The sequence below is a fragment of the Mesoplodon bidens genome (assembly GCF_964165515.1).
Source record: "Mesoplodon bidens genome assembly, chromosome: 1".
NCBI classification, from domain to species: domain Eukaryota; kingdom Metazoa; phylum Chordata; class Mammalia; order Artiodactyla; family Ziphiidae; genus Mesoplodon; species Mesoplodon bidens.
Genome location: NC_138176.1, coordinates 185,821,312 through 185,840,334, shown reverse-complemented (window position 1 = coordinate 185,840,334; position 19,023 = coordinate 185,821,312). Strand labels below are relative to the sequence as shown.

General features: G+C 36.5%; 1 protein-coding gene across 3 annotated transcripts in view; it reads right to left on the bottom strand.

Annotated features, from left to right (window-relative positions):
* The window catches only part of BMP2K (BMP2 inducible kinase), a 133,199-nt gene that overhangs the window by 30,934 nt on the left and 83,242 nt on the right, over positions 1-19,023 (bottom strand). For all 3 annotated transcript variants that reach the window (XM_081227877.1, XM_081227878.1, XM_081227879.1), the window contains 3 exons: positions 11,985-12,088; positions 10,612-10,691; positions 6,394-6,554 (listed from right to left, as the gene is read on the bottom strand). In XM_081227877.1, coding sequence (XP_081084003.1) covers positions 6,394-6,554; positions 10,612-10,691; positions 11,985-12,088 — 345 coding nt within the window. The remainder of the gene's footprint in view (positions 1-6,393; positions 6,555-10,611; positions 10,692-11,984; positions 12,089-19,023) is intronic.

Genomic DNA, 19,023 nt, shown 5'->3' with positions numbered 1-19,023 from the left:
CAATAAAATGGCTGCATTTCAAAACACACATTCCAATAATCATTAACCAAGGCATTCATATCCTTATCTTATAGAAACTTCCATGTGCGTATAGTCTAAAGGGATTATTTACTATAATAAAAGTACCCATGAAAGTTAATTTTGTCAGTTACAACTCATGAACAAGTCAACATCTTAGGAACACTTAATCTTTCACACTTCATCTCTCCATGAACACACCAACCAAGCCAATTTGAAATGTTCCACATTTCTCAACTGTATCATGCACCATCATGAGTCTGCATCTTTGCTGACATGATTCTCTGTTTAGAATGTCACTTTCCACCCACTGCAACTCTTCTTACCTATAAAGTTTATCTCAAATCTCTCTTCCTTCCTTTAGTGCTTCCACTCAGTTTATAACATTTCTTTTGCCTTGCACATATTAATTGTTTACATGGTTATTTCCTAACTGAAGGATGGGATGAAGACTTATTTATAATTTCTTTTAGTGCCCCAAAGAACTTTTTACATAACAGATGTTCAAATGTACAGATGTAGATGCTGCTGTAGTGAGGCTACTAACACTGTCTCCTAAATGGGCATTTTTTATAAGCTTTATAAATTTTACTATAGGAAAATCCTATGAATAAACATTTGAAATAACCGAAAAAGGATGAGACAACTTCAAAAAGAGGAAATGCAATATACTATAATTTCTATATTCTCTTCCAACAAGTTACCATAAATTCAAATATGACTCTTTAACCCTAAGGGGAGAAAAGGAGGCAGAGTACAAGAACAGAGAGAGAAGGATTCTTTTTCATCAATGTTAATGTCTTCAAACCTCCACAGGCCTTAAGAATATACAATGCAGAAGACAGTCTCTTTAATAAGTGGTGCTGGGAAAACTGGACAGCTACGTGTAAAAGAATGAAATTAGAACACTCCCTAACACCATACACAAAAATAAACTCAAAATGGATTCAAGACCTAAATGTAAGGCCAAACACTATCAAACTCTTAGAGGAAAACATAGGCAGAACACTATATGACATAAATCACAGCAAGATCCTTTTTTACCCAGCTCCTAGAGAAATGGAAATAAAAACAAAAATAAACAAATGGACCTAATGAAACTTAAAAACTTTTGCACAGCAAAAGAAACCATAAACAAGAAGAAAAGACAACCCTCAGAATGGGAGAAAATATTTGCAAATGAAGCAACTGACAAAGGACTAATCTCCAAAATTTACAAGCAGCTCATGCAGCTCAGTATCAAAAAAACGAACAACCCAATCCAAAAACGGGCAGAAGACCTAAATAGACATTTCTCCAAAGAAGATATACAGATTGCCAACAAACACATGAAAGAATGCTCAACATCATTAATCATTAGAGAAATGCAAATCAAAACTACAATGCGATATCATCTCACACCGGTCAGAATGGCCATCATCAAATCTACAAACAATAAATGCTGGTGAGGGTGTGGAGAAAAGGGAACCCTCATACACTGTTGGTGGGAATGTAAATTGATAGAGCCACTACGGAGAACAGTATGGAGGTTCCTTAAAAAACTAAAATAGAACTACCATATGACCCAGCAATCCCACTACTGGGCATATACCCTGAAAACTATAATTCAAAAAGAGTCATGTACCACAATGTTCATTGCAGCTCTATTTACAATAGCCAGGACATGGAAGTAACCTAAGTGTCCATCGACAGATGAATGGAGAAAGAAGATGTGGCATATATATACAATGGAGTATTACTCAGCCATAAAAAGAAACTAAATTGAGTTATCTGTAGTGAGGTGAATGGACCTAGAGTCTGTCATACAGAGTGAACTAAGTCAGAAAGAGAAAAACAAATACCGTATGCTAACACATATATATGGAATCTAAAAAGAAAAAAAAAATGGTCATGAAGAACCTAGGGGCAAGATGGGAATAAAGACGCAGACCTACTAGAGAATGGACTTGAGGATATGGGGAGGGGGAAGGGTAAGCTGGGACAAAGTGAGAGAGTGGCATGGACATATATACACTACCAAACGTAAGGTAGATAGCTAGTGGGAAGCAGCCACATAGCACAGGGAGATCAGCTCAGTGCTTTGTGACCACCTAGAGGGGTGGGATGGGGAGGGTGGGAGGGAGGGAGACACAAGAGGGTGGAGATATGGGGATATATATATATGTATAACTGATTCACTTTGTTATAAAGCAGAAACTAACACACCATTGTAAAGCAATTATGCTCCAATAAAAATGTTAAAAAAAAAACTCCACAGGCCTTAAATTCAACACCTCTACGAAAATCGTTTTATAACTATTTCTAATTCTTCCAATTACAAAACAATGGCATGTTCATTTTAATTATTCTTGAAAGTGTTTATAAAACTACAGGAAGAAAATTAAAACCATAATTCCGCCACACAGACATAACCATGATTAGCCTTTTAAGTGTATTTATTTCCAGTTGGAAGAGTATTAAAAAGTTCAGCTCCTCAGCTATACATTCATCTTTTAAGGCCCTGATGTCTAACTGGAGAACACTTTCAGCTGCAGGTGAAGCCCAATCACAAGCCAATGAGCATAATGCAGTAACTCATGGAACTCACCTTTCACCTCACAAACTGTGACTTTAGTGTTATCAAGCTGAATAGAGCTCCTTGGTTCTCAAGCCAAGCCCACAGAGCACCGGAGAACTCCCAAAAGACATCACTACAATCCTACATGAAAACCATGCTTTCGAGTACATCATTAAATCCTCATATTATTATTCCCCATTTTGCAAATGATGAAATGAAGGCTCAGAGAAGTTCAGTAAGTTCATGAGTTAAAGACAAATGATAAACTGGAAGAAAATATTTACAATATATTTGGCAAAGAATATTTAGAATACATAAAGATAAAATCTTCAGAGCAATAAAAAGTAAATAAAAGACAAACAATCTGATGGAAAATTGCAAAAGACAATTCACAGAAGAAAACAAATGGTCAGTAAACATGAAACAGTACTGTTAATCAGGAATATTAAAATAAAATCAAAAATGTTTCACCTGTCAATAGGGAAACATTTTTAAAAAACCAATACTATCAAGTGTTGGTAAAGACAGGGATGAAAGGACACTCACACCTCGTTTGTGCTGTAACGTAAATTTCTGAAGTCTTCTTTGGATGGTAATTTGGTGGTATCTGAATAATTTTAAATGAGTGTATTTTAATAGCTTCCTCAGAAGAATGCTGACATGGAAATCAAGTGTTCATTATAAATATGTTTACCACAACACTATTAATAATAGCAAATATTGGAAATAACCAAAAAGGTTTTATAAACTATGGTACATTCATATGATGGAACATCACATACCTATTAAAAACTACATGGTAGATCTATATGCACTGATATGCAAAGCTCTCCAAAGTATATTACATTTTAAAAAAATCAAGTTGTAGAGAATTATGTATAGTATGAATCCATTTGTGTTTAACCCAATGTGGATTATTTATATCTGTGTATATGCATGCTAGAACATAAAAAAGGACTAGGAGGATGTATACCAAACTGCTGCTAGTTTACTCTGGAAAGAAAAAGAATGGGGACTTCTACATTGTTCTGAATGCTACTGTATTTCATGAATATATTTTAAAAATTTATTCATGTGTTACTTTTTTTTTTAACATCTTTATTGGAGTATAATTGCTTTACAATGGTGTGTTAGTTTCTGCTTTATAACAAAGTGAATCAGTTATACATATACATATGTCCCCATATCTCCTCCCTCTTGCATCTCCCTCCCACCCTCCCTATCCCACCCCTGTAGGTGATCACAAAGCACCCAGCTGATCTCCCTGTACTATGCGGCTGCTTCCCACTAGCTATCTATTTTACGTTTGGTAGTGTATATATGTCCATGCCACTCTCTCACTTTGTCCCAGCTTACGCTTCCCCCTCCCTGTGTCCTCCAGTCCATCCTCTAGTAGGTCTGTGTCTTTATTCCTGTCTTACTCCTAGGTTCTTCATGACTTTTTTTTTTTTTAGATTACATACTTTTTAACAAGATTTAATGAGAAAAGCAATGTTAAGAGATGTACAGGGCTTCCCTGGTGGTGCAGTGGTTGAGAGTCCGCCTGCCGATGCAGGGGACACGGGTTCGTGCCCCGGTCCGGGAAGATCCCACATGCCACGGAGCGGCTGGGCCCGTGAGCCATGGCCACTGAGGCTGCGCGTCCGGAGCCTGTGCTCCGCAACAGGAGAGGCCACAACAGTGAGAGGCCCGCGTACCACAAAAAAAAAAAAAATGAGATGTACATATGGGGGGGAAATAGTATTTTTTTTCAACTTAAGCTAGAAGCATGTAAGAAAGAGAAACGGTGCCCCTGACATGAGGGGTAGGCCTGACACACTTAGGTCTAGGCGTTCTCATGATAAACATAAACAATTTTACAGAACACTGACATCAGACAAAGCCATCCTATGACCATGATGGACCAGGACAAGACTACTCCATTATCATGTCTCAACACTGACAAAATCAGGAACACTGTCCAAACCAGAAAAATGACCAAACCTCTCTCAATCCTGGCCAGTATGACTAAATGCTGCTTCATTTCCAAATGAGGCTTTTGCTTCCCTCCTTCTAGATGATGATGATGATATTATAGTCCCACCTCCCCAAAATTACCTAAAACAAGCCCAAATCCCTTAATACGTCTTTTCAGACACCTTCTTACTGAGATACTCCCACAGATTTCCAGGGTACCTGAGTAATAAACCAAATTTATTCAAATACAGGTGTGTTCCTAGTGGTCTTTGGCTGAAGGGCCAAAATACGTGATAGGGAAGACTAATAGCGGGATTTCCCTGGCGATCCAGTGGTTAAGACTCGGCACTTCCACTGCAGGGGGCACAGATTCAATCCCTGGTCAGGGAACTAAGATCCCTCGTGCCGCATGTCACGGCCAAAAAAAAAGAAAAAAAGAATAAAATTAAATAAGTAAATAAATACAGCTTTATTTAAAAGAAAGAAAATAAAGAATAGCATCTCCGGGCTTCCCTGGTGGCGCAGTGGTTGAGAATCCTCCTGCCAATGCAGGGGACACGGGTTCGAGCCCTGGTGCGGGAAGATCCCACATGCCGCAGAGCAACTAAGCCCGTGCGCCACAACTACTGCAGTCCACGCGCCTAGAGCCCGTGCTCTGCAACAAGAGAAGCCGCTGCAGTGAGAAGCCTGCACACCGCAACGAAGACACAACACAGCCAAAAATAAATAAATAAATTTATTAAAAAAAAAAAAAAAGGGCTTCCCTGGTGGCGCAGTGGTTGAGAGTCCGCCTGCTGATGCAGGGGACACGGGTTCGTGCCCCAGTCCGCGAAGATCCCACATGCCGCGGATTGGCTGGACCCGTGAGCCATGGCCGCTGAGCCTGAGCGTCCGGAACCTGTGCTCCGCAACGGAAGAGGCTGCAACAGTGAGAGGCCCGTGTACCGCAAAAAAAAAAAAAAAGAATAGCATCTCCAACCCAAACACTGAATGCTTACTATGAAACAGAATTTTCCTAGACACCATACACCTTGTTATTTACTTTTTATAATAGGCAGAATGGTTGTTTTCCCATTTTACAGAAGTGAACAGTGAGGCTAAGAAATGGTAAAATGGGAATTGGACATAAAAGACTTCAAATTCCCCTTTTGTTCCCTTTTCCCTTTCCCTATTCCTCCATCAGGTATGCCGGATCACCACAGGCATATGTTACATCAGATAACATAAATGTCTTCCCTGAGCATATACTTTACCTAATAGTAGTAACAGTAGTTAATAGTGAACATTTCTTAAGGACATATTATGTGGCAGACATTATAGTACGCAGTCATTTAATCTTCACAACAGTCCCTTAAGATAGGTACTAGTATTTTCATAACACATATTACTGAAAAATAGGAGAAATAGGACTCAAATCCAGGTTCTTAAGACTCAACATGTAGGCTTTTAACCATTAGAGTATCCTAATTTAAAACATACTAGTTGAAAACACTTTAACATTAAAGCTTTGTAAGGCTAGAGTTTCAAATTCCACCTTTCCAATACAATATAGAATTCTCTATACTCTTGAACTTTAGTATCAACCTCGAACCCTACTAGTCGATGACTCTAGAGATAAGCAGGTTGTGAGCTTTTCATACCATACTTTTATACTGCCAGTACCTTACCTTTGCTGACAACATTAGGAAAACAATTAGGTGGGTTTATTAGACATTAGTAGCTTTATGTTTCTTAAAGCACTATGTGACATATCTGCTTCACAATAGTAAGTCTGCCAATAATTTACATTTCTAGAAAATCAAGCCATAAAAGGTTTATGTAAATTAACTAAAAAGGGGACGAGGTTGGCAGAGCTCTATCACCTTTTGGTCTGTGGTTACTGAATTCACCAGGAGCTGGGACTTTAACAGGTATTGCTGAACTTTGAATGTTCAGCACACTAGTAGTGGCAGTAGTAGAATTCGCCTTTGGTCTCTGTCTTGGTGCAATTGAGGTTTCTGTTGGTCCAATGGTATCTGTTATTCTACAACAGAAGAACACATGTCATTCCAAATACTGGGATCATTTCTAACTTACTATTTGTTCTATAAAGGATCTATCTCAACAGATGCATATTTATTATTATTGATGATCATGTTAGTCCTCTTGGCTTCTTCCTAAGTCTCATTTTCAAGTACTAAATGTTTAATGAAGATAAGAAAGTGAATAAAATAAACCTAACCAACTTCCTCAAGCCAGATTGCTACCATTTATAGCCTGCCACCGGAGCTGGCAGAAAAAGAGTATAGAATTGCTCTTAAGGAGATAAAATAAAGGAAGCAAACAGAAGTCTTCGCAATAAGGTTTTGGACAAAACTGAGAGCCAACTCTTTAAACCAGTCAGAGAAATAAAAATAAGAAACAACAAACAACAGTCTCCTTTAGCTTGGACTCTTCGCTTAAGAAAAAAAAAAAGAATAGGGCCTAAGGCATGTAAAACAAAAGAAGCCAAAACTTTTAACTGGTGGAGCTATCAGCTCACATTCAGCGTCTTGAATCTTTAACTTTGCTTTACTTAAAACACTGAATGGAAATTATATAAAAGTTTTCCCACTAGGACTTAGTTTAGGCCACAAATGTGAGTGGTCAAGTGGAAAGAAGTTTTGAAAGCAAGAGACACTAAATATAGTTCAAGGAGACACAGACATTTGCTTTTCTCTTTCAAAAATCGCCAGGAAAAACCTTTAACTTACATATTTATCAACTCTGCTTTCTATAAATTCAGAACAAAAACATGAATACTTCTTAATAGGGTCTATGTTCACTTTTCAAAAGGATTGCAATAAAATCTCTTTATCAAGTTCCCTTAGCACATTTTCAAAATGATCTGACACTTAAAAGTTTTGCATACATATGATTTATCAAGTACACATCTGCGGCATTTAGAGAAAGTCCTATCTGTCATAACTGCACAGAACTCTACAGTTCTTTCCTCTATCTGGAGATACCACAAGAGGGAGCCCTCTCAACAACTATCTTTCTCGGAAAGAAAGGATGTGAAATTGAATCAAAAGATTTTGGAAAATCATAGAAATGCATTGTATGTGGGCTGTTTTCTAAAAATAACATTTATGTTTTAGACGGGATGGGGATGGTACAAGTCATATGAAAACAGAACTAAAAGGCTATAAAAAGATCATGTATACATGTAACCAATTATATCTCATTTAATCTAATTATTTATTGAGTTCAAATTATGGATATGGCACTAAAACCAATGCTGTATTCCCTAAACTCAAGTAATTTGGTGGAAAGATTGTATACAATCTTGCTATTTGTCTCCCTGTTCTTCATTAAGTGGGTAGTATATAGGCCAGACCTCACCCTGCCTTGTCCCTGTTCTAAATAGCTCCGTAAAGGATTCACAACACACATGAGCAGGGCAAACCTCTAAAAAGCATATTAAAAGTTCTGCAGACTTTGTTTAGTCTAGTGTTTCCTAACTTATTTCACTCATGTACCAATATCTATTATACAGTTACTGATATCCAGCTAATAGGGCTCAGTACCCTGTCTTCAAAGAATTTACAGTCTACCTAGGAAGATATGGCACATGTTCATGAAAATATAATAAAATATAAGACAGAAAAAGTAACCAGCGCTAAGCTAGTACTGTCAAGAGTTTCATGGGTGAGTAATTTTACCTTTAACCTAACTTGGCTAGAGAAGGCTCAGGTGAGAACTGGAGGTTAAACATAAATATGATTTCATCAGACAGTAAAAGAAAGTAAGCGGTCTTTGAAGAAATGGGAGGAGAATGCCTGGACAGATTCGGCAAAGTGAAAATACAAACTTAACTAAAATGAAAGAACAAGTAATTACTGATATCAACACTGCTACGCAGCTTCCTCTGCACTATTGTAGCAGACACAGAGCTGTTTTTTTGCTTCCTTTCTTTTCTTTTCTGCTGACTAGCCTGAACAATCTTCCTAAAATACATTCTCTTCTCTTAAAATCCTTCAGTGTTTCCATCTGCCAGGGCAGTGATTCTCAATCCTTCCATCTTCAAGATATAAATTACATAAGTTTCACATGTGTAACAGTCTCAAGAGCAGATGCAAATTTTGGGGAGGTGGTTGGGGGGTTTTAAGAAGTGCAACAAAAAGTGCCACTGATTGAAGGCAGGGCAGGCAGATAATATTCATAAAAGCTTTAAAACATGTAAATAATGATACTGGCTATTTAAAGATTCCCCTTCCTCCTCTCTCTGGAAATATGCCTTTTACATGGAAAAAAAAAAGATTTACAACTTTTTAACATTTAGAATTTTTCAACTTCTTTACTGATACTATCAATAAAAGGTAAACTTATATTATTGACCAATAAGCACCAATGAACCCTATTTTTTTAATATACATAATGTATAGATTTAACATACTATGAATAGCACTGTGAATTTTAGTTAACTATTTCATTAACTATTTCATTTCCTTATAATTGTATAGCTGTAACTTGCGTCATGGTGAAAAGATATTCAAAGCATTACTGTTCAGTTGACTCATGCTTTTTAAAAAAATTGTATCTACTTTCTTAAAGATTTAATCATTATAACAAAATAATTATTTTAAAATTCAACTGACAAGTCCTACAATAATTCATAATGACCACTCAACTATAACAGCAGTTGCTAACTACAGCTATGTCATGGGTAAGACAGTCAGTCATGCTGGATTCCTGCAAGTTAGATGTCACATTACTCCTTCGTCTCTTATCAAGAGTATTTTAAATTTAAGTGAATGAAGATAATGTTTTTAGAGTGATGCCACATTTTTTTAAAACACTAAGTCATTCTCAAGTGATATTTCAATAATTTACAAATAACAAATTATTTATAACACACCTGACAACCAAGTTCCAAATAGTAGAACTGACTGCAAAGTTGAAAACTCACCGGCCTAAAGGCCAAAATCCAAATTTCTCAGCATGACATATAAACAAAGTTGCTCATGACTGATATTTACCTACCCCTCCTCAGCTTCATTTCCCACTACTCCTGTATATGTGCCCTTATTATGCCCCAGCCTTGTCGTTTCACAAACGCTGTCCTCACCGGCAATGTTTGCCTGCTATGGTTTCACTGCCCATCATTCCAAGTGACTAGACTATTCATCCTTCAAGAAAAGAGTCCAGCAACTCCCACCAGATTCTTCCTGTGCTCCTGTCTTCTTTCCCTTCCTCCACCCTCAGAGCTGCCTGATATCTATCAAGGTGTGACTGTTCACCCGTCTATCTTCATTTGGATCAGAACTCCTTGGAAATAAACACTGCTGCTTTTTCTTTGTAGTCTCAGTATCTGTATCTTGCATGTAACAAGTGCGTGACAAATATTTTTTATGTATTTTATGTCAAATAAAATACTTTGCATAAGTAAAATACAATACAAAAAACTGTGACCAAGAAATCTCCCCAAATGTAATATTATGCCTGTCTGATAATCTAAAATACAGTCCTGCTTATTAACTTTTAAACTCAAAAAAGAAAGCATGAGGAAAAAAAAAAATCAGTCATTAATTCAATCATTAGTCAGATTTAGGTCTTAACCTATGTAATTTGTATCAAACATTAATGTAGTAAAGAACTATAAAAGTTATTTCAAACATTGTATTTATTTATCAGTCTTAAAAGTATTACCATTATAACCACTCATTATAAATTATACATAGCTATTTTTTCTTTCAGTAAATTAAAAAAAGTCATACTAGTTATTAAGTAAAACATAAAATCTCATAAATTAGTTGCCATGTGATGAAATGACAACTCCCCCATGTAAAAGGACCCAGTGTAACATCACCAGTCACACAATCACTTCGTGATTGCTGAGAAGGAGCAGTTCAAGTGCAACTGCTGTCAAACCCTGTTATATAAAAAAGCTTAATCTGTACTTGCAATAAGGAATACGACATACCACATGCAATAAGGAATATGACAATTTTTTGTGGGTGAAGATGATATTTAATGAATGACACTTGCTAGGATTAAAAACAAGAACTGTCCTCTTTTTTCTTAAATGCCTTTTCAAATTTCAGCATAGTTTTGCCTACCTGGCTTTTATTTGGCTTTTCCTAGAAGCTGCTTCACTAGCAGTCATCGGTTCAGGAAGAGCTGAAGGAATAGGAGAATTCTTGGAAGAAAAAATAAAACTTTTCATTTTAGTTTTTATTTCAATTGCAGAAAGCTTTACTTAAACACTATAGATACATTCTTAAATTTTAAAAGTGTTGTCTGTGAGACAATCTCTTCACCTCAGATATCTATAAAATGTTCACATATATTTGCAAATATCAGTGCATGTTATACAAATGTCACTTTCATATTTGTGTTCCACAGAAACCCTTGGAAAACAAACAGAACAACATCATTATATCCACTTTACAAATGGGTAAATCTTGGGTATAAAGGATTATATTACACTTGTAAATCAATGACTATCTCACACTCTTTGGAAGAAGAAGCAAAACACCAAGCACATGAATACCGTGTTGTTTTACATACTGCAGGTAATTTTCATGACACTGCTTGTCAAGTCTAGAAAACAAGAGCAGAGTCTTCACTCATTTGTTTATCCTCTATAATGTTTGGCTTACAGTAAGTACTCAATAAATGTTTGCTGAGTGAAAAGCTAAAAATCCAGGCAAATGTCAAATAAAGCTACTTTCATTACTAGAATGTTAGTAATGACTTTCAGCTTCAACCAAGAATATATTATATTGACATAGTAAGAACTTCAAAAAACAAAAAGGAAAAGGTACCAAATTCCTTCTTTTTTCTCAGTGGGGTGGATTAAGTTATACACAAAGGAAACCTATAAGAACAAGTCAGGCCAGAATGATCTTCACAATGTTGAGAACAGCTTAAAAATCAATGATGATTCTAGACTTTTATTAAAATTAGCAGACTCACCATATACTGTTAATCTGATGTAGTTAAGTATGCAGACACCAGATACAATTCAAAGCTTTGCATGGTAATAGCTATTACCAACTCAGCTTCCCTGCACTAGACACTGGGTTTTATATTTATTATTTCTAATCCTCATAATTACTATCCCTGTTTTACAGAAAAAGTAACAAACTATTAAGTAACTCCCCAAAATATACAGCTCCCCAAAAATCTAACGGTCCAGTTTTTTCAACAGTTAGGCCCAAACAACTTAATAATAGTAGTTTGTGCTGTATCAGACAGAGGTCACTGTGTTTCCCTCAAATATGCAAAATATCCTGCAGTGCCCTCAAGTCCACTGTAGCTCCCCAGAGCACCACAGTACATAGTTTGGCAACTGTAGCTTTGTATCAAAAATACTAATCACAAACATACTATGAGACCACTTGTCTTGAAACAAGTAACTCTGAAAGTATATATATCCGCACAGATAAAACGGATTTTAAATTCATATCCTACTTGCAAAACTACTTACATTGATGTTGGAGACTGGACAATCATTTTTGGCAAATTTAAATGCAAAATATGACACTTGAAATATATCGGGTCTATGTTCTGGATCTGGTTCAAGCATGAACCCTGCAAGAATAGATCAAAATGTTAAGACGCTTCATTGAACACGGAAGCAATTAGGGGTACACTAAAAGGGTAAAATAAATAAATATATTATATATATATATATGTATTTCCATTCTAAGAGCAGTGATGATTCCAGCAAACTTTGTTAACGTATATAGAAAACATTAGAATTGCTATTTTATACAATATCCCAAACTAAAGACAAATCAGTCCTAGAACAGTTCTCTACTGAAAGTATGAACGACAAATATGAATATTTTTCTGGGACCCTAACGCAAAAGAAAAAGTGAGTTTAGTAAACACTGGGGAATTATCCAAAAAAGTTCCAGGGCTGTAGTAGGGGTCCTTATTTTCACTATTATCTAACATACCTCTACTAATTTTTAAGTGCTCCTAAATCATTAAGAGAAGACTAAATTTGTATGCATTATAGTCTAACAAAGTAGTAGAGGGTTGGCACTATAATTTTCCTAAAACATGCTTACTTCCCACGCTGATGACAGCAATATTCATCATAGTTCTGTATTTCAACATGCTATCCACATCATGTTCAAAAGTACAAGCAGAAATTTTGGTTCTATTATGAACAGATTTCACACCAACCCTACAGCATTGCTTGAAAGGCCTGACCTTTTTTCTAACCAAAATGACCACTACCACTTCTCAATTTCTTGAACTACTTGTTAAATTACAATTTCACAAGAAGGCTGACATTTATACTCAATTACATATGTAAAAAATCCATATTTTGTTAAACTAGTCTTCATATTCTAACTCTGCTTCATTGACTAACTCTAACTTCTTATCTTATTCAAATCATTTTTAAACCTATCTGCAATGTAAAATTTCCAGCATTAATTAGATAATATTCTAAAATTTACTAATAAAACTATGTACAGAGATATCAAGGTATATAAACAGCTAAATTAAAATTATAAATCAAAATGAATTAAATCTACCTTTCAAACTTAAGTAATATTTGAACAAACAATGTGTAATACATCTCCAACAGCATGACAAATTTATTTGCTAAAAACATGGTTCTTTGGCAAGTGACATTAAGCACAAACAAAAATTTATTTGGGAGACTCTGAACACAGTTTTATTATATTATGCATATCACTTGATTTTATATACTTTAAAAGGCTAACAGATATCACTTACAAAATTGATATTTTACTATTATATCACCATTGTTAGAAATAACTCTGAACATTTAATTCTAATATTTATTAATGTATATTCAACTTCAATCAAATCCAGAAAAGATCTGAAAAATCTACAAGGTTTACTTCATCCTCCGAAGTTAAATTTTATCTTTTTTTTTTTTGCTTTATAACAAATTTAATCAGTTATACATATACATATGTTCCCATATCCCCTCCCTTTTGCGTCTCCCTCCCACCCTCCTTATCCCACCCCTCCAGGCGGTCACAAAGCACTGAGCTGATCTCCCTGTGCTATGCGGCTGCTTCCCACTAGCTATCTACCTTACGTTTGGTAGGGTATATATGTCCATGCCGCTCTTTCACTTTGTCACAGCTTACTCTTCCCCCTCCCCATATCCTCAAGCCCATTCTCTAGTAGGTCTGTGTCTTTATTCCTGTCTTACCCCTATGTTCTTCATAACATTTTTTTTTCTTAAATTCCATATATGTGTCAGCATACAGTATTTGTCTTTCTCTTTCTGACTTACTTCACTCTGTATGACACACTCTAGGTCCATCCACCTCATTACAAATAGCTCAATTTCATTTCTTTTTATGGCTGACTAATATTCCATTGTATATATGTGCCACATCTTCTTTACCCATTCATCCAATGATGGACACTTAGGTAGTTTCCATCTCCGGGCTATTGTAAATAGGGCTGCTATGAACATTTTGGTACATGTCTCTTTTTGAATTATGGTTTTCTCAGGGTATATGCCTAGTAGTGGGATTGCTGGGTCATATGGTAGTTCTATTTGTAGTTTTTTAAGGAACCTCCATACCGTTCTCCATAGTGGCTGTACCAATTCACATTCCCACCAGCAGTGCAAGAGTGTTCCCTTTTTTCCACACCCTCTCCAGCATTTATTGTTTCTAGATTTTTTGATGATGGCCATTCTGACTGGTGTGAGATGATATCTCATTGTAGTTTTGATTTGCATTTCTCTAATGAGTAAAGATGTTGAACATCCTTTCATGTGTTTGTTGGCAGTCTGTATAGCTTCTGTGGAGAAATGTCTATTTATGTCTTCTGCCCATTTTTGGATTGGGTTGTTTTTTTGTTATTGAGCTGCATGAGCTACTTATAAATTTTGGAGATTAATCCTTTGTCAGTTGCTTCATTTGCAAATATTTTCTCCCATTCTGAGAGTTGTCTTTTGGTCTTGCTTATGGTTTCCTTTGCTGTGCAAAAGCTTTGAAGTTTCATTAGGTCCCATGTGTTTATTTTTGTCTTTATTTCCATTTCTCTAGGAGGTGGGTCAAAAAGGATCTTGCTGTGATTTATGTCATAGAGTGTTCTGCCTATGTTTTCCTTTAAGAGTTTGATAGTGTCTGGCCTTACATTTAGGTCTTTAATCCATTTTGAGCTTATTTTTGTGTATGGTGTTAGGGAGTGATCTAATCTCATACTTTACATGTCCCTGTCCAGTTTTCCCAGCAGCAATTTTTGAAGAGACTGTCCTTTCTCCACTGTACATTCCTGCCTCCTTTATCAAAGATAAGGTGACCATATGTCCGTGGGTTTATCTCTGGGCTTTCTATCCTGTTCCACTGATCTATCTTTCTGTTTTTGTGCCAGTACCATACTGTCTTGATTACTGTAGCTTTGTAGTATAGTCTGAAGTCAGGGAGCCTGATTCCTCCAGCTCCATTTTTCGTTCTCAAGATTGCTTTGGCTATTCGGGGTCTTTTGTGTTTCCATACAAATTGTGAAATTTTTTGTTCTAGTTCTGTGAAAAATGCCAGTGGTAGTTTGATAGGGATTGCATTGAATCTGTAGATTGCTTTGGGTAGTAGAGTCATTTTCACAATGTTGATTCTTCCAATCCAAGAACATGGTACATCTCTCCATCTATTTGTATCATCTTTAATTTCTTTCATCAGTATCTTATAATTTTCTGCATACAGGTCTTTGTCTCCTAAGGTAGGTTTATTCCTAGATATTTTATTCTTTTTGTTGCAATGGTAAATGGGAGTGTGTCCTTGATTTCACTTTCAGATTTTTCATCATTAGTATATAGGAATGCCAGAGATTTCTGTGCATTAATTTTGTATCCTGCAACTTTACCAAATTAATTGATTAGCTCTAGTAGTTTTCTGGTAGCATCTTTAGGATTCTCTATGTATAGTATCATGTCATCTGCAAACAGTGACAGCTTTACTTCTTCTTTTCCGATTTGGATTCCTTTTATTTCCTTTTCTTCTCTGATTGCTGTGGCTAAAACTTCCAAAATTATGTTGAATAAGAGTGGTGAGAGTGGGCAACCTTGTCTTGTTCCCGATCTTAGTGGAAATGGTTTCAGTTTTTCACCATTGAGGACGATGCTGGCTGTGGGTTTGTCATATATGGCCTTTATTATGTTGAGGAAAGTTCCCTCTATGCCTACTTTCTGCAGAGTTTTTATCATAAATGGGTGTTGAATTTTGTCGAAAGCTTTCTCTGCATCTATTGAGATGATCATATGGTTTTTCTCCTTCAATTTGTTAATATGGTGTATCACGTTGATTGATTTGCGTATATTAAAGAATCCTTGCGTTCCTGGAATAAACCCCACTTGATCATGGTGTATGATCCTTTTAATGTGCTGTTGGATTCTGTTTGCTAGTATTTTGTTGAGGACTTTTGCATCTATGGTCATCAGTGATATTGGCCTGTAGTTTTCTTTCTTTGTGACATCCTTGTCGGGTATTGGTATCAAGGTGATGGTGGCCTCGTAGAATGAGTTTGGGAGTGTTCCTCCCTCTGCTATATTTTGGAAGAGTTTCAGAAGGATAGGTGTTAGCTCTTCTCTAAATGCTTGATAGAATTCACCTGTGAAGCCATCTGGTCCTGGGCTTTTGTTTGTTGGAAGATTTTTTATCACAGTTTCAATTTCAGTGCTTGTGATTGGTCTGTTCATATTTTCTATTTCTTCCTGATTCAGTCTTGGCAGGTTGTGCATTTCTAAGAATTTGTCCATCTCTTCCAGGTTGTCCATTTTATTGGCATAGAGTTGCTTGTAGTAATCTCTCATGATCTTTTGTATTTCTGCAGTGTCAGTTGTTAATTCTCCTTTTTCATTTCTAATTCTATTGATTTGAGTCTTCTCCCTTTTTTTCTTGGTGAGTCTGGCTAATGGTTTATCAATTTTGTTTATCTTCTCAAAGAACCAGCTTTTAGTTTTATTGATCTTTGCTATCGTTTCCTTCATTTCTTTTTCATTTATTTCTGATCTGATTTTTATGATTTCTTTCCTTCTGCTAACTTTGGGATGTTTTTGTTCTTCTTTCTCTAATTGCTTTAGGTGCAAGGTTAGGTTGTTTATTCGAGATGTTTCCTGTTTCTTAAGGTGGGATTGTATTGCTATAAACTTCCCCCTTAGAACTGCTTTTGCTGCATCCCATAGGTTTTGGGTCATCGTGTCTCCATTGTCATTTGTTTCTAGGTATTTTTTAATTTCCTCTTTGATTTCTTCAGTGATCACTTTGTTATTAAGTAGTGTATTGTTTAGCCTCCATGTGTTTGTATTTTTTACAGCTCTTTCCCTGTAATTGATATCTAGTCTCATAGCATTGTGGTCGGAAAAGATACTTGATACAATTTCAATTTTCTTAAATTTATCAAGGCTTGATTTGTGACCCAAGATATGATCCTGGAGAATGTTCCATGAGCACTTGAGAAAAATGTGTATTCTGTTGTTTTTGGATGGAATGTCCTATAAATATCAATTAAGTCCATCTTGTTTAATGTATCATTTAAAGCTTGTGTTTCCTTATTTATTTTCATTTTGGATGGTCTGTCCATTGGTGAAAGTGGGGTGTTAAATCCCCTACTATGATTGTGTTACTGTCAATTTCCCCTTTTATGGCTATTAGTATTTGCCTTATGTATTGAAGTGCTCCTATGTTTGGTGCATAAATATTTACAATTGTTATATCTTCTTCTTGGATCGATCCCTTGATCATTATGTAGTGTCCTTCTTTGTCTCTTCTAGTAGTCTTTATTTTAAAGTCTATTTTGTCTGATATGAGAATTGCTACTCCAGCTTTCTTTTGGTTTCCATTTGCATGGAATATCTTTTTCCATCCCCTTACTTTCAGTCTGTATGTGTCTCTAGGTCTGAAGTGGGTCTCTTGTAGACAGCATATATGTGGGTCCTGTTTTTGTATCCATTCAGCCAATCTGTGTCTTTTGGTGGGAGCATTTAGTCCATTTACATTTAAGGTAATTATTGATATGTATGTTCCTATTCCCATTTTCTTAATTGTTTTGGGTTCGTTATTGTAGGTCTTTTCCTTCTGTTGTGTTTCTTGCCTAGAGAAGTTCCTTTAGCATTTGTTGTAAAGCTGGTTTGGTGGTGCTGAACTCTCTCAGCTTTTGTTTGTCTGTAAACGTTTAATCCATCAAATCTGAATGAGATCCTTGCTGGGTAGAGTAATCTTGGTTGCAGGTTTTTCTCCTTCATCACTTTAATTATGTCCTGCCACTCCCTTCTGGCTTGTAGAGTTTCTGCTGAGAGATCAGCTGTTATCCTGATGGGGATTCCCTTGTGTGTTATTTGTTGTTTTTGCCTTGCTGCTTTTAATATGATTTCTTTGTGTTTAATTTTTGACAGTTTGATTAATATGTGTCTTGGCGTATTTCTCCTTGGATTTATTCTGTATGGGACTCTCTGTGCCTCCTGGACTTGATTAACTATTTCCTTTCCCATATTAGGGAACTTTTCAACTATAATCTCTTCAAATATTTTCTCAGTCCCTTTCTTTTTCTCTTCTTCTTCTGGAACCCCTAGAATTCGAATGTTGGTGCGTTTAATGTTGTCCCAGAGGTCTCTGAGACTGTCCTCTGTTCTTTTCAGTCTTTTTTCTTTATTTTGCTCTGCAGCAGTTAGTTCCACTATTTTATCTTCCACCTCACTTATCCGTTCTTCTGCCTCAGTTATTCTGCTATTGATCCCATCTAGAGTATTTTTCATTTCATTTATTGTGTTTTTAATCGATGCTTGATTCATCTTTAGTTCTTCTAGGTCCTTGTTAACTGTTTCTTGCATTTTGTCTATTCTATTTCCAAGATTTTGGATCTGGGAAATAGAATCTTGGATCATCTTTACCATCATTATTCTGAATTCTTTTTCAGGTAGACTGCCTATTACCTCTTCATTTGTTAGGTCTGGTGGGTTTTTATCTTGCTCCTTCTCCTGCTGTGTGTTTTTCTGTCTTCTCATTTTGCTTATCTTACTGTGTTTGGGGTCTCCTTTTTGCAGGCTGCAGGTTCGTAGTTCCCGTTGCTTTTGGTGTCTGTCCCCAGTGGCTAAGGTTGGTTTAGTGTGTTGTGTAGACTTCCTGGTGGAGGGGACTAGTGCCTGTGTTCTGGTGGATGAGGCTGGATCTTGTCTTTCTGGTGGGCAGGTCCACGTCTGGTGGTGTGTTTTGGGGTGTCTGCGGACTTTTTATGATTTTAGGCCACCTCTCTGCTAATGGGTGGCGTTGTGTTCCTGTCTTGCTAGTTGTTTGGCATAGGGTGTCCAGCACTGTAGCTTGCTGGTCGTTGAGTGAAGCTGGGTGCTGGTGTTGAGATGGAGATCTCTGGAAGATTGTCGCCGTTTGATATTATGTGGAGCTGGGAGGTCTCTTGTGGACCAGTGTCCTGAAGTTGGCTCTCCCACCTCAGAGGCACAGCACTGACTCCTGGCTCCTCAATTTGGGATGATTTGTTGTCTATTCATGTATTCCACAGATGCAGGG